General features: G+C 44.4%; 1 protein-coding gene across 1 annotated transcript in view; it reads right to left on the reverse strand.

Moving 5' to 3' along the window:
* Positions 1-5,217: 5,217 nt before the first annotated feature.
* LOC102843327 (chromosome unknown open reading frame, human C2orf78) overlaps positions 5,218-15,521 on the reverse strand; it is an 11,804-nt gene continuing 1,500 nt past the window's right edge. Inside the window, exons 2-4 of the mRNA XM_006880997.1 lie at positions 14,570-14,596; positions 8,588-9,322; positions 5,218-7,118 (exon numbers count right to left, since the gene is read on the reverse strand). Of these exons, the coding sequence (XP_006881059.1) occupies positions 5,218-7,118; positions 8,588-9,322; positions 14,570-14,596 (2,663 nt within the window). The remainder of the gene's footprint in view (positions 7,119-8,587; positions 9,323-14,569; positions 14,597-15,521) is intronic.

Here is a 15,521-nt window from a genome sequence, read left to right on the forward strand (position 1 = left end):
TCGGAAAGGTAGAGAGTGTCATTGAAAAAAAGAGGGTGTTCCTTAGCTGGATGGACGGACTGACGGACGAATGCCGTGGCTGCCACACCGGCTCTAGCCTGGCAAACATTGTCAGGATCACGCAGGGTCTTGTTCCATAAGGCACGTAGTGACTCTCTGGCACCACAACAACTGATGGTGAGTTATGCATTTGGAGAGGTCTCTACATGCAGATCTTCCCAGTGACCATGTTGCTAGGGCCTTTTCCCAGTGGGCATGCAGCGTATAATATTTTGCTTTTGTTCTCAAACTGCCCTTTGAAATATCCTGTTGATCTACTTCTTTTCCCTACGTTTTGACATTTTGATGCCTAGAGCTGTTGTACATAGGGTTGCTATGAGTCGCAAGCCACTCGACAGCACATAATAACAACACAACAAATGCAGTTTTCATCATTTTTTTCTGACATCCGTTTTGTCTTTTTCTTTCTTCTCTGTCTTTGTAATGACCTTTTGTTCTCTTCATTGATGATATCCTTTATTTCATCGCATAACTCCTCTTGTCTTCAGTCATTGGTGATCAGTGTCTCAAACCTGTTCTTAAGATGATTTTTGAAAATTTTTATATTATTTTTATACCGCGTTCATATGCATTATTTCACATATTCCTTCATTCAGATTGTGTTTTATATGAACATACATTGTGTTTTAGATCAATGCCCACGATTGTCCCATTTTTTCAGGTCTCCACTGGATCTTTCCTAATTTCCCCACTCCGTCCTTCCTCCCGTGAAACTTGAGAAGAAAAATTGATGCCTTTGATTTGTGGTGTTGGAGAAAAGTTCTGAATATCCCATGGACTACCAAAAGAGCGAACAAGTATGCCTTGGAAAAGGTGCAGCCAGAATGTTCCCTGGAGGGAAAGCTGGCAAAGCTTTATCTCATACTTTGGGCATGTTGCTAGGAGAGGTTACTTCTTGGAAAGAGATAACATGCTTTGAAAGGTAGAAGGTCATTGAAATAGGGGAAGACCTTCAACCAGATGTATTGACACAGTGTAGCAATGGGCTCAAGTGTGTCACAGGTGGTGAGGTTGGCACTGGATAGGGCAGGATTCAGATCTGTTGTTCTTAGGGTCACCTGAGTCATATCAACTCAATGGCATCTAACGACAACAACAACAACAAAATTTACAGCATATGTAGGCTATCAAGTAGCCAAAAATGCACAACCAGGAAAAGATCAAATGGATGAATGGGAACTTCTAAAAATTAAATCTCTGAGTAGACAATGAATATTATATTGGAATAAGAATAGGGAAGGACAGCGTGGAACAAATGGATGATCAAATGTTGTAGATATTTTAATTAACAATGTTGTTGTTGTTATGTGCCGTCGAGTCGTTTGCGACTCATACAACGGCCCTAAACCCTGCTCTGTCCTGTGCCAATCTCATTGCTTCTGACACACCTATCCCGATTACCCCAGTCACTGAATCAATCCACCTCATAGAGGGTCTTCCCCTCCTGCTCTCCCTCTACCCTACCAAGCATGATGTCCCTCTCCAAGGACCTGTCTCTCCTTACAACATGTCCAAAGTATGTCAGACGAAGCCCCAGAATCCTTGCCTCCAAGGAGCAGCCTGGTTTAACCCTCTCTAGGATGAATCTGTTTGTTTTCTTGGCAGTCCATGGTACATTCAATACTCTTCTCCAGCACCACAGCTCAAAGGCGTCAATTCTCCTTCTATCCTCCCTTGTCATTGTCCAACTCTCTGATGCATAACAAGTGATTGCAAAAACCATGGCCTGTATCAGGCGCACCTTAGTCTCCAGAGAGACACCGTTGCTCTTGAGTACTTTAGAGAGGTCCCTAACCGCAGACTTTCCCATCGCAATATGTTTTTTTATTTCCTGCCTACTGGTACCAAGAGTGTTGACCCTGGAGCCGAGCAAACTGAAGCTGTGAACAATCTGAATCTCTTTGCCATCCATCCTGATGCTACTGATTGGCACAATATAGAAGAAAATATGCTTGTTTGACTTAAAAGAAACCTAGGGAATGATTTACACACAGATTGACTCAGTTTGGTTTTTTTTAATTTCTTTCTATATCTTTTTATCCCTTTTTATGTGTGTACCATCAAATTGGATCTGACACGTACAAGAGGAGATTCCTCCTCCTTCTGCAGCAGAGCATCTGGTGGATTTGAACCATGTGCCTCTGGGATTGCAGTGCAGCTTCTTGCCACTAGGCCATCAGAGCTCCCTATGATTAACTCAGTTTTGGAGGAGTGGCAAGGGACAGGATGGGACAGAGAGGGGAGCAAAGAGGGATGGGTGAGCTGAATGAAGAGAAAGGCAGTGTACAATGAGATTCTGTCATTACAAGACATTATAATTAATTACATTAATAATTTGGAATTAATGATGTAAAATCTTTAATGAAAGAGCTTTGTAGAAAATAGTTTCTTAGTAAGTAGAAAAATATTTTCTTAATAAAATATTTTCTTCTTAAAGTTTTATTTAATAATATACCATGAATATAGTAAAAATATATGAATATAGCACTGGTCTGTCCACTTGCTGTACAGAGGTAACTCGAGGTTGCTGTGATGCTGAACTCTGTGACACTAATGTGTCAAATGTGATAATGGTTACCCATGGTGGACAGTGTTTGGTGGAACTCCCTGATTAAAACAAGCTTGAAAGTAGGAGTGGCATCCACTTCCAAAATAGCTTGCCTCTGGAAATGCTATGAACTTGGAGAAATGATGAAAGTTATACAAGTATTCAGGTCTTTTGTTCATAGGGTTGTTTTGAGTCGTCTACAACCCAATGGCACTTAATAGTAATAAAAAAAAAATTGGATGGGAATGGGAGGGGGCAGGAGGTTTAAGAAGGGAAGAGAGAAATCACAGGATCACAGAGTTTGGTAGGTGGAGGGAAAGGGCAGTGGAATTAGGAAAGATCCAGTTGAGATCTGGAAAGATCGATACAAGTGGGCATAGCTTAATGGTGATTAATTTTATAAGATACAATGTATGAGAAAGAGCATGTGAATGAAAAAAATAAATAAGAAAGTTGGGTTCTTGGTGGGGGCGGGGGAGTATATTTCTGTTTTTGTCTAATGCTGTTGAGTCAGGACTGACCTGGAGCTGATGCAGCAGGTTTTCAGAGGCTGGACATTTCATGAGAGGAGATTGCCCCTCTTTCTCCCTTGGAGTGGGCAGTGGATTCACACCATGTGCTTTCGTGTTGACAGTGCAACTCTTTACCCACTGGGCTACCAGAGTGCTCCAAAAATGTACTAGAAGAGTCTAAGTACAATGGAAGAAAGTGGTCAAGGGAATCAGATCCTCCTGAAAAGATAAGGTCCGAGTTAGGCTCTGATGGAGGTGAGGGAGCATGCTAGGCAGGGAAAGCCAGTTCAAAGGCCCTGACTCAGAACTTGCTCTTGTATTCAAGGAGCAGCAGGGTTCAATGTGATGGAAATGGAGTCTGTTGTATTTGGGGTCAGCAAATTAGGATTCGCTTTGTCTTTGTGAATAAAGTTTTATTGGAACACAGCTGTCTCAGTAGGTTTGCGTGTTAGCTATGACAGCTTTCAGTTGATGTCAGTGGTCATTGGGTAAGCTGTGGATGACCGTGTGGTGGTGGTGGACAGGGTTGACCTTGCACTATAGTATTTAGGCCCCTGTGTGCCCCACTATTGTTTACCCTTGACCTAAAGCTGTGCTCTGGAAGCCCTGTTGGTCTCAATCACCTTAGGCCACTGGTCAGCCTCACACGTAATGTGGTGCCGGGACAGCGGCCTTGCTGCTGTGAAGGTTAATGGAAGTGGTGGGTCTGAAGGTCTTAAGTAGAGGTGCTGAGTGAGTGGTGCTTTATAGAACTCAAGTCCTGCCCTTCTAGGTGGGCCTCATGCTGCTGCAGGGCCTTGGCTGGCCCCCGGAGGACTCTGAGCCCTTACCCCTCCCCTAGTAGGGTCTCTTACGTTTGCATTCACCTTTGCCAGCCACACCGTCTCTGCATGTGCAAGGCAACCCAAACCTGTGGGAGATCTGTCTTGTAGTGGTCTTGTTTTCTAAAATACCCATCTGATAGGCCATGAAGCTTCAGAATCCTTGCCTTCAAGGAGCAGCCTGGTCTTTGGACATTTTGCAAGGAGGGACCAGTCCTTGGAGAAGGACAACATGTTTTGGAAAGTGGAAGGACAGCGCAGGAGAGGAAGACCCTTGATGAAATGGATTGATTCAGTGACTGGAGTCATGGGGGTAGGTGTGTCAGAGACAGTGAGATTGGCACAGGATAGAGCAGGGTTTAGGGCTGTTGTATATAGGGTCACTATGAGTTTCAGGTGACTCAACGGCACATAACAACAATAGACCATGAGAGCTTTGGTGGCCTAGTGGGTAAGGAGTTGTGCTACCGACCTAGATGCACACAGTTCAAGTCCACTAGGTGCTCCATGAAAGAAAGAGGATCAGTCTCCTCCCATGCAACTTACAGCTTTTGAGAACCAGCTGGAGAGTCAGCTTAGAGATGTTTCCATCTGGACAGCACTCAGCAAAAGGCCATGAGACAGGGGACAGTGTCCATGAAAGACTTGTCACTTTTCTCCTGACCAACCCAGGCTCATTTTGATCACCTTCAAGTCTCCTCATGTTTCAACCCTGTCAGCCCATAAAATCTCATCCTTTTTGTCCTTCATAACCTTGGACCAAGTTCTTTACTCTTTTTTTTTTTAAATTTTTATTTATGTATTTATTCTTTTTATGTGTGTACTGTCAAATTGGATCTAACTGGTACAGGAGTCAATTGTTCCTCCTTCTTCAGCAGACCATCTGGTGGATTTGAACCGCGCACCTCTGGGATTGCAGTGCAGTTTCCTACCACTAGGCCACCAGAGCTCGCCTGCCACTAGGCCACCAGAGTTCGCCAAGTTCTTTACTCTTTCCCTGGCCCTTATCCTCTTTGGCCCATCATCTGATCCAAAGTTCCTGCCTTTGTAATTAATGCCGCCTTTGATTCTACCCCACCTAAGAAAATAATCCTTAAAGGCATATTGAAACACAACGGTCTTTTTTTATCGCTCATTTATTGTTTTCTTCACTGAATTTTATTAAATTTATTAGCTATAGAATAAATACAGAAACTTATATAATATCTGTATATTTATACATGGAAAAAATGGATGGTGGTACCCAAAGAGACGGGAAAAATCCTAGAAGTGCCAATCATATCGCGTAACCATAATACCGAGCAATGTCCATGTCTTTCTCCCTTTGGACGAAAAACTGCACCTTGCCCAGCGAGGTGTATTTGGCAGCGTTCTCACGCTCCTGTTGAGCCCGCCTCTTCATGGCCTCACGCTCCGGCCTCTGCTCATTGGTGATGGGCTTGGACATCACGGGCTCAGGGACATTGGGCTTCTTCCATGGGATTTGTTGGAAGCTGAAGTCCTGCAGTAGAAACTGGGCTTGAGGCTTAGATGGGGGCTGCAGCTTGCTCCCAACAGTGGTCACCGGCTCTCGCTGGAAAGCAGCGCCAGATGCAGCTGTGTGGGCTGCAGGCCTCGGAGGACCCTGCAGGACATTGCGCCAAGGAGGGTTGCTCACGGCTGGTTGGCCTGGGTTGGTGAGCGTTGGCCACGCTGGTTTAGCAGGACTCATCTCAGAGGCATTGGCAGGAGCTGGCCATGATTCATTGACCTTTAAAATGGATAGAGCTGAGTTGGTAGAACCAGACCCAGGAGGTTGAGCCCCTAAAGGTTGATTTGAGGCCAGAGACTGTGGCCTGCAAGGAGCAGGTTGAACTTGAGGCTTGTCCAAGGTGAGAAAAGGCAAAGGCACCAACTTGACCTTCCCAGGAGGTGGCAGCTTATCCTGGGATGAAGATGGATGTTTCTTTGTATGACCGTCAGATTGCTGGGCCCTGACTTGGGTTTTCTCGGGCCCTTGCCCCTCAGGTGGGATGTGCAGCCGTGGTCTCACAGCTGGGCTTGGCTGGGGGTATTTGGTGTTGCTTGAGATTCCCAGAGCCAGAGAGGAAGATGGCCCGGCTTTGTGATCTCTCTTCTTCCCTAAAGCATGAAAGACCTGGACAGACTCCAGCATATGCATGCCCAGGCTGCTGCGAGGCTTCTGGAAGGTCTCCTGGCCAAACTCGGGCTGATTTTTCTTCCTCTTGCTTTTGGGGATGCTGGGCTTCTCTTCTGGAACTGACTGCTCACTGCCTCCAGCTTTCTTGGAAGTATTTTTCCTAGTTCTTTTCATCTTCTCCTGCCCTTGACTCTTCTTTTTGCTGATCCTGCTTAATGCAGCTTGATCCAGAGGTTTGATGTTGGGACACTTGTTGGTATTTGTAGGTGCCTGGTAGCCGCCTTCTGGATTGCAAGCAATCACTTCTTTCTCTGGGATCTTTGCTTCGATTTTGCTCTTGGAAGAACCACTGATGGGCTCAGAAGCCTCGTGTTTGCTCTCCCTGACTTGATCAGAGGAAGACATTATCAGGCTTGATGTTTCCTGCACTTGATTCACCTGGATGGCCTTGATTTCTTTGGCTTTGATGACCTTGAGGTCTTTGGGTTGATGGAGGTCTTCCATGGAGTTGAAGAGCTGACGAACATGGATATCCTCCACTAGTTTAGTGAGATCTGCAAAACCGCTGCCAGACCCAATCTCATTTTCAAGTGTCTCTTGGTCGTTGAGAGTAAATCTGTCCTTTGTCACATCAATGCTTTCTGAACCAGTCTGCCCCTCATGATTGAAGGTGTCCAGACAAGCCAAAAGGTGGTGAACATCAGGGGTCTCTAAAGGTACTAGTGGAGCGTCTTGGTTTTTTATTGGAACCTGGTACACATCCGGAGGTTCCAGAAGCTTGTTTTGAACTTCTTCCAGATCCTGGTTTTCAGTTTGTTCCTGTCTTGGAGCTGGAGGCAGGGCAAGGAGGTTACTAGAACTCTCACACGGAGCCGTAACGGGATTGTCTTCAAGCTTGGTGGATCGATTACTTTCTAGTATTTGGATATTTCTGCTCCTGCCAGACTTGGGCAAGTCTGGAGTTTGTGACAGGCACAGTATCTGGTTTGAAGGGTGCAGTCTCAAAGAAGTCTCCGTCCCCAGGGACGTGTCCATCACTACAAAGGAATCAAGGAGGAAGTCAGTGAGCCCCTGGTGAGTGAGCTGCTCCTCCTGCACACCTCAGAGCAGCAACCACCTTCCCCCACCATGGAGACACCTTCGTACCAGCTCCTCTGAACGGCCATGGACAAGGCCCGTTTAGGAAACAGGAGGTTACTGTTCTAATTCTGACCAATAGATGCCATTGTTTCTTGGCTTTCTATTTATTTCTTAAGGTGGTTATAAGTCAAATAAATAGTGTAAAGTTAGTTAAAACCCGTTAAATGTTTAAAGCCTAGCATCCCTAGAGAGGAGCTTTTCAATTCTTTCCATTCTTTTGAACAAGTCAGAACACCTCATGTCATGCACTAAGGACACAGGGACATAAGATCTGGAAGTGAAGACAAAATCTGTACCTGATGGTTTTGGACAGATTTTCTGAATGTGAGAATGTTTGGTTGTTTTATTCTTTTTGCCATTTTGGTACATTTGATCTCCAAATTTACTTACATATCAGTGGTTTGCTTGTTTAAGTGTTTACTATGATTTCCTCTCATCATCCTTGTTAAGCCTCCAAGATTGCCTCTGTGTGCACACCTTTCTATAGCTTTTTCGTAATAGCAGTCCTTTCCATCCCTGCTTTTTGGTGACTGTTTATATTACTCAATAGACTTTGTCCTTGAACGCAAGGTTTTCAATTCTTGCGTAAAGGAAGGGAAAGAGGGAAAGTTGAACTGGCACTAGTGCAGTAAGCACTGAGATGGCCTTCCCCAGAAGCCAAAGAGCAGATTAAAAAACTCCGACTCACTGCCCTTGGGATAGAACCAACCCCTGTCTGACCCTCCACTGGGTGTGTGAAGCTTAATTCTTCTCGGGGAGGCGGGGGAGACTGTTTCTCCTTCTCCTGCAGAACTGTTGCTGTATTCAGACTTGCTGAGAAAGGCCGCCTTTGGATTGGCAGTGTAGCCCCTGTGCATAGGGACACCATGCTTTTGTTGTTGTCATGTGCCCTAAAGTTGGAACTGACCCATAGCTGACTCGCCAACAGCTTTTCAGGAGTAAAACCCAGATGGAGATTGCCTATCTTTCTCCCACAGAGAGGCTGCTGGATTTGAACCATGTGCTTTTAGGTTGACTTGCAGCTCCTGACCACAGCTTCCCCCTATAGATCAGGGAAGGGAGTTAATGACAAGGTGGGGTGGCAGAGGAACTGGTCACTTTGACGATGGAAGCTGTGACGTCCCTTCAGTGTCTCTTAGGCTTCTCTTACGTGGGGTATAATTGACCAGTGAACTGTCCCATCTGTTCCAGTGTGGGCACATGGAGTCTGGAAATGTTGGAGAGCACGGAATGAGGGAGGTGTGCTGAACGTCATAGGACTAGATTCTACTTCTCTGTGGACTAGCCACTTCCTAAATGCAGATTTGGAAACACTCTCCCCTAAACGCTAACCTTATCCTTCTCGCCTCTCGCCCTTTGTACTCACCTTGAAAACTTGCTTCTGAGATGGCTTGTTCAGACACGGAGTAGTAAACTCCAGAGGCCGAGTCCGGCTGTAGGGCATTTGTAGGCTGGATCTCTGTTAGCACCATCACCATTTCTGGTTGAGGAGCAGGGGTCCTACCTCCTGTGTACGATTGCAGGCAAGGGCCAAGCTCTCTAGGGAGCAGGGTCCCCAGTGGGCCCTGACTATAGTAATAGACCTGGCTCCCTTCCTGGTGCGGAACTGATAAGCTATGTCCCTGATTTGGTGTCCCCCGGACAAGGCTAGTAGGTAGGGATGGATACAGAGGGACTATGGTATTGGTATCTGCAGGTTTGTTATGCTGAATTGCCACGGGCACGGAAGACCTAGCTGTGTCTTGGTCAGTGACCGTGACAGTGGAGTCCTTGAGTGAAGAGGACTTCTTTTCAGTGCTTCCTGTGAGGTCCCACCCAAAAATCCCTGGGTAAGAGGCAGGTGAAGGATGGCTCTGGTGCTGGTCTGAAACTGCAGACAGCATAGTTGTGCTGGAAGGCTGGTAAAGGTAGGCACTTCCCAGAAGAGGTTCCAAAGAGGTGCCAGAAGCTGATGGCAGTAGCCACTCTGAGCTGCCAGCTGGAGCAGAGACCCTGGAGAAGTTAAAGTTACTTCCTGTGAAGGGCGTTGTGTTGCTCGCCACAGGAAGAGAGAGCTGCAGAGAATCTGGCGTTCCCAGCAGAGATGGTTGGGGGAAATTTTCTGTAGGAAACAAGAGGGTGGAGAGGAATGAGTGAGGCAGATAACTTGTCAGTATAACTGAGGAACAGCAGTAAAACTGTTGGAATCAGAAAACCTCTTGTACTAATCCTCAATAAAATGCCCCAAATCTAACTTCATTATGGTTGAACCGTGATGGTGGTAATATTCTTGATTAACAGTCAGCGCTGCCACTGGGACCCAGACATGCACAAAAGTCTGTCTCATGTACTGTTCTCTAGGTCAGGAGCTAAGAAGGGACCTCTAGTGGCCTGGTGGTAAGGAGCTGCACTGCCAACCCAAAGGCACGTGGTTCAAATCTACCAGCTGCTCTGCAGGAGGCAGATGGACCATCCTGTCCCATCCAGTTTGCTGCCTCTGAAAAGCTGCTGCAGGTTTCCAACTCAACTATATCAACTAGAAGCAGCCCTCTTCCCTAGAAGCACCATCGTTTCCTAGAGAAGTAGCATTATCTCCGGGACTGTTTGCTGGCATTGAACCATGTCAGAACTTGGAGGTCCTCGTTGCTACTGTGTGCCGTTGAACCGGAACTGACTCATGGTTGGGTTTTCAGAGGCAGTGAACTGCACAGGAGGAGATTGTCCATCCTTGTCCTGTGGAGCATCCTGTGGATTCGAACCATGTGCCATTGGGATTGCAGTGTAGGTCCTTTCAGAACTTCTAGTCCAACATTCTTCTTTTACAAGTGAGAAAAAGGAGAGTCAGGGTGTTCAGATGACTTGTTCAGGTTCCCCTTTTATAGATGGTAGCATTGTTTCCAAATCTAGGAGTCCTGACTCCCTTGCCTCAACAATCTCTGATTATTTCACTGGCCCAAAATGAGAGAAAGAACAATTTTAAGACAAGTATTTCTTGTGTCCATCTCAAACTCTTACCATTGTCATTTTCTTTGTCTTATTTTTCTTGTGGAATTCATACCGCCTTTTCTGGAGTTTACAAGTAACCTGGTTCAGCTGATACAGTTTAAAGACCCTGCGCTTCCCTTCAGGGGTGGACTCTGCTCCTGGTTCAAAGCTACCCAAGTGGTAGCTTAATGAGAGACTGCTTTTCCTTTCTTTTAGTCAGCAACCTTGTAAACGGTAATTCAGTCCCCTCTCTTCCCAGCTTCTGAGAACCAGTAACCTGGTTTCTCTCTACACTTTGGTCTGGTATAGAAGGTTTTTAAGTGGGATCATACACTCTTTGTCCTTTGGTTTCTCACTCCTTTCATGTAGCATAATGTTTTCAAGATTCATTTTTGTTCTCTGTTTCAGGATTTCCCTTCTCTCTTTATGGCTGAGTAATTCCTTCTTACGTATTTGCTAAATTTGTGTTTTCATCATTTGAGTATTGTGGATAATGCTGCAATGGACATTGCTGTAGAACTATCTTGTGAACTACTGAGAAGAATGGGAATCCTAGAACACTAAATTGTGCTCATACTCAGCCTGTCCATAGACCAACAGGTGGTGTCCAAAAAAAACAAGGGGATGCTGCCTGGTTAAAACCAGGAAAGATGTGCAGTGGGGTTGTGTCCTGTTCAATCTGTGTGCTGAGCAAAAAAAAAATTCTTCCATATAGAGGAAGAATATGGCATAAGGATTTTGGAGGATGGCTCGTTAACAACGCTTTATTCAGATAACACAACCTAACTTGCACAAAGTGAGGAAGACTTGAGGTCCATACTGCAGAAGATCAGTGAGCACAGCTTTTAATAAGGATTACATCTTAGCATAAAGAAAACAAAATTCGTCACTATGAGATCAGTAGGAAACGTCATGACAGATGGAGAAAAGACTGAAGTTGTCAACAATTTCATTTTACTTGGATCCACAAGCGAGGCCTATGACAGCTGTAGTCAAGAAATCAAGAGGCATGTTGCACTGGGGACATCTACGGTCAAGGACCTCGAAGAGCAAGCATGTCATTGGGAATCTTATGCTGGATCTTATCTAAGCAATGATTGTTTTCAGTTGTTTCCTGTGTGTTCAAAAGTAGGGCAAGGGATAAGGAAGACGGAAGAAGAATTGATGCCTTTGAATTGTGGAGCATCAATTAAGTTGGGGCATCAGATGAGTACTCAGTGTCCCGTGGCCAAAAGAAGTCTGTTGTGAAGCAAACGCCACCGGAGTGTTCCTAAGAGGCCAGGCTGCTGAGACTTCATATCTCGCGTGCTTTGGGCTTATTTTCTAAGGAGGAACCAGTCCTCGGAGAGAGACGTCATGCTGCAAAAGGTAGATCATCAGATAGAAAAGAAGACCCTCAAAAAAGGGATTTGACACGGTGACGAGCAATGGGACTGAGTGTGGGTGGCTGTGTAGATGGTGCAGGAGAGGTGAGGTTTCTATCTGTTGTTTCGAGGGTCGCTATGAGTTAGTCCACGTGACAGCATGTAACATCTGAAATCCCACAGCAGTGCATACAGTGAATGTACACAACTAAGTGTTTCATTCCCTGCCTTCAACCCTTTGGAGATATATACACCTAGGTGTAGAATTGCTGGGTCATGTGCTAATGCTATGTTTGGATTTTAGAGAGTCATCAAATTGTTTGCTATAAAAGCTGCACCATTTTACGTTTTCCAAAACATGCTTTTTGAAATAAAAACTCATCTAAACTCTGTGAACTTAAGGTTCCTCATCGATAAAACAGTTAAAACTGTGACAGCAGCAACAGTAGTAATGCATACAAGAATCAAAGGTGTATATTTTATGATTAATATATAAAGAGATGTAATAATCCTGGGAAGATAAGTCTACTAATAACGGAAAGCACGCAGCATCATAAGAATTGAAAGATGTGGAAGGTAATGAAGAATAGAAAATGCAGCAAGTATCAAAACCAGACGTGCTTACTAAGTATATTCCAACCAGGCATGTCCTATTATGTGCATAGTATGAATGAAACAGCAGTAGTCGTAAGATAATTTTGAATGGATTTGCTGTCAGTACAGAGAAAATGTACCTGTAACAAACATCAAAATGAAATAAACATGAGTTGATAGAGATTTCATCTAAAATGGTACAGGGCAGAGAGAAAAATAACAAATAGAAAGTAATTCCTTTATCACGCTCATTCCTCTTTCTCTATCACTTATCCATCAAGGGAGAGATAGTAAACCTAATATAAATTGATAACTCCAGTTTATAGTGCTACTTAACAAGCAAGAAAAATCCCTGCTATAAAATGCGATAAAGGTTTTCTGTTCATCCTCAAAACTTAGATTACAGTCATCTTCAACGACCCAGAAAACAGCATCCCTAAGCCAGAAAGTGACCACGAGAACCAGAATGAAAAATTCAAACACCTGTTCCCATGTAGGGATGCCCCTCCCGCAATAGCTCCCCAAAACGGCTTCAGATAAAATGAGCTAGAGATGTGGAGCTTGACTGGTCCTGGGTTTTGTAGCTGAAGCCGAAAAACAGAAAATAAAGACCAGCCTTTCCTTGGAACCTACTGTTCACACCAAGGAATTTCTCCTTGTCATGCAAGTTAGGAGTCATGCTTTTAAAAATGATACAAATAGGTTAAACCTCCAGGGTTTTAAATTAGTGAAATAAAATCCCACGTCTTCCACCCTTATAATCACTTTTATTCATTTCTTGGGAGCAACATCCTAAAAATATATTTTCAAAATATTTATTACGTAATGTCATCTGTGTTCTGTGTCAAGGTAAAAACTCAACTAGATGCGATGAGTCAACTCTCCTGGCCTAGTGGTAAGGGGCTGAGCTGCCAACCCAAAGGCACGCGGTTTGAATCCGTCAGCTGCTCGGTGAGAGAAGGATGGGTGGGCATCACCTCCCCCCGTGTGATTTACTGCCTCTGAAAGCCCCCTGCAGGGCCAGCTATGAGTTAGTTCGACTTGATTCCACATACCAACGACAGGTGTCATTACCTCCTCAGTTGCTTTTCCTAAATTCTTTGATATTCCATGGCTGACTGAAAGCCAATGTGATATAATTGTTAAACTGTCACTCAGTTTAAGAATGGCACGATAATACAATTTTTTAAAAATGATGTCACTGAACATGTTTCAGGTGACAGATGCAGCCCTGGACGTGCTCACCAGTCTATGCCAGGAAATGTGGGGGACAGCCGCCTACAGTGGGGCGTAGTGCCTGTACAGTGAGCTTGAGTGTGTCAGAAAGTGTGAGGATGGCACAGGCTAGGGCAGGGTTCTGATCTGTCACCCCTAGGGCTGCTGTGAGTTGTACTTGACTTGATGGCACCTAACAACAGTAGCATCCATATTCTAACCTTACTTTCTCCCCTAGTCTATTATTCCAAGCATTTGCTATTAAAAAAAGAAGAAGAAGATAAAATGTGTTCATGTTGCCCCTCGCTAAGTCGGTCCCACTCTATGCTCTTTCTGTTTTAATTGAAAATCTTTGATTTTCTTGGATTTTCTATCTCAACTCCCTCTGTCCCCTGAGAGCTCCACCAGGCTCTGCATCTCCGTCATCCTCGTACTCTCTGCCCCTTTCGGGTCCCGTTGGCCTGTGCTTGATGAGAACCATCGCCGGGCATCCTGAGTCTGGAATCTCTGCCTCCTGTCAGCCTCGTGTTCTCCACCCGCCCTTCTTCGACTCTCTCCTGCCAGTTTAGATTTTAAAAACCCCATGGAACATGTGAATATGACTTTTTAACAGCTTTTAAGCATTATTAAAATTGGTTTGCATGTAATAATTCATATATGTTGTGTTTTGTACATGTATTTTGTGTTTTAAATAATCATTCATATATATATGTTATAAATTAATTACACTGCTCTGTGCCTGTTAACACCCTTTCCCATTTAAAGTATCATCAGCATGGCCAGTCGGTATATCCTTTCTCCACATATGTTGCTAGTAGTGTCACCTCTTGGGCTTCCCCTACATTTCTGTTAAAATGCTCCCACGAACTCTCTGGTTTCTTTTTCTCTCTCTGCGTGTGTGTGTGTGTGTGTGTGCGCGTGCGTGCGCACGCGCGCGCCCTTTCAAAGTCACTGTCAGACATTGAGGGGACCACAGAGGTCAAACAATCTAATATCCCAAAGTAGCAGAGGAGAAAACAGATTCTGAGGGAGAGTCAATGACCTGTCCAAAGTCACATAGCTGGTAAATGTTGACTCCTAAACCCCATTTATGTTTCTGGAGTTCAAGTTCAATATTATCCTCACTGGCACATGCTATTTGACCTTACTATTAAATTCTGAGAGGAAGGAGAACTCTTATGTAAAACTCTTAAAATAACTTCTTTCCTTACCTGACATGGTCAAAGAAGAAACATTGACTATGGAGTCAGGGGTTAAACAGCTAGTAGCAGGAAGTGTTTGAGTGGCAGAAGCCAAAGAGGATAAGTGTCCAGTATGAAACCACTGGTTACTGGTCACTGGTCCCTTGCGATGATCCAAGTTAGTTTACAGACAACCCTATGGGAACCCCAAGATTCTTCAAGGTGGTGATAGGCTGGTGGGAGAATGAAGTCACAAAGTTGACAGTTTAAAGGTAAGAGATAGCCAATCAGGGGGTCAGAACCCCAGAAACCAGATGGGATTGGCTGGAAGGAGCAGCAGGGGTCTTTATAAGGGCACCTCAATGACTGGACTCTGGGGGGGAGGGGTATTTTTAATTTGTCCCTGATGTCATAAAACAATGATAAAAACATTTTATATAGTTTGAAAAAACCTTTTATTCATTACTATCTGAGTGAAAATTTATCTAATATAATTAATTGGAATTCATGTTATTAATGATAATATCTCACTAACCTCTTCTTTTACATTGCCTTTCCTTTCACTCAACTGCTTACCTACTTTCACTACTCTTTCATCCCTTCCCATCCAAGGTGGCCATTCATGAATGGTGCTACCTGTACTTAAACTTTTCCTACGCTTTTACCATAGTGGTCTTGCAGCATACTTGGCCTCTTGTGACTGGCGTTTGCCACTCTGCATCACTTCCTCTAGATTTATCCATGTTATGCAGTGGTTTGCAAAGTCCTTATCTTCCTTCAGTGTTTCATAACACTGCATTGTGTGAATGGGCCCTGTACCTTAGCTCCTTTAATCATTCATCCTTTGATGGACACATGGATTGTTTTCATCTCTTTGTTATTGTTTATAATGTTACAGTAACCATGGGTGTGCATGTATCAGTTAACGTTACCACTTTTCTTTTATGAGGATATGTATTATAGTTGTTCTTTAATATAATTA

The sequence above is a fragment of the Elephantulus edwardii genome, unplaced genomic scaffold, assembly GCF_000299155.1.
Source record: "Elephantulus edwardii isolate Elephantulus edwardi_28Jun2011 unplaced genomic scaffold, EleEdw1.0 scaffold00011, whole genome shotgun sequence".
Taxonomy (NCBI): Eukaryota; Metazoa; Chordata; class Mammalia; order Macroscelidea; family Macroscelididae; genus Elephantulus; species Elephantulus edwardii.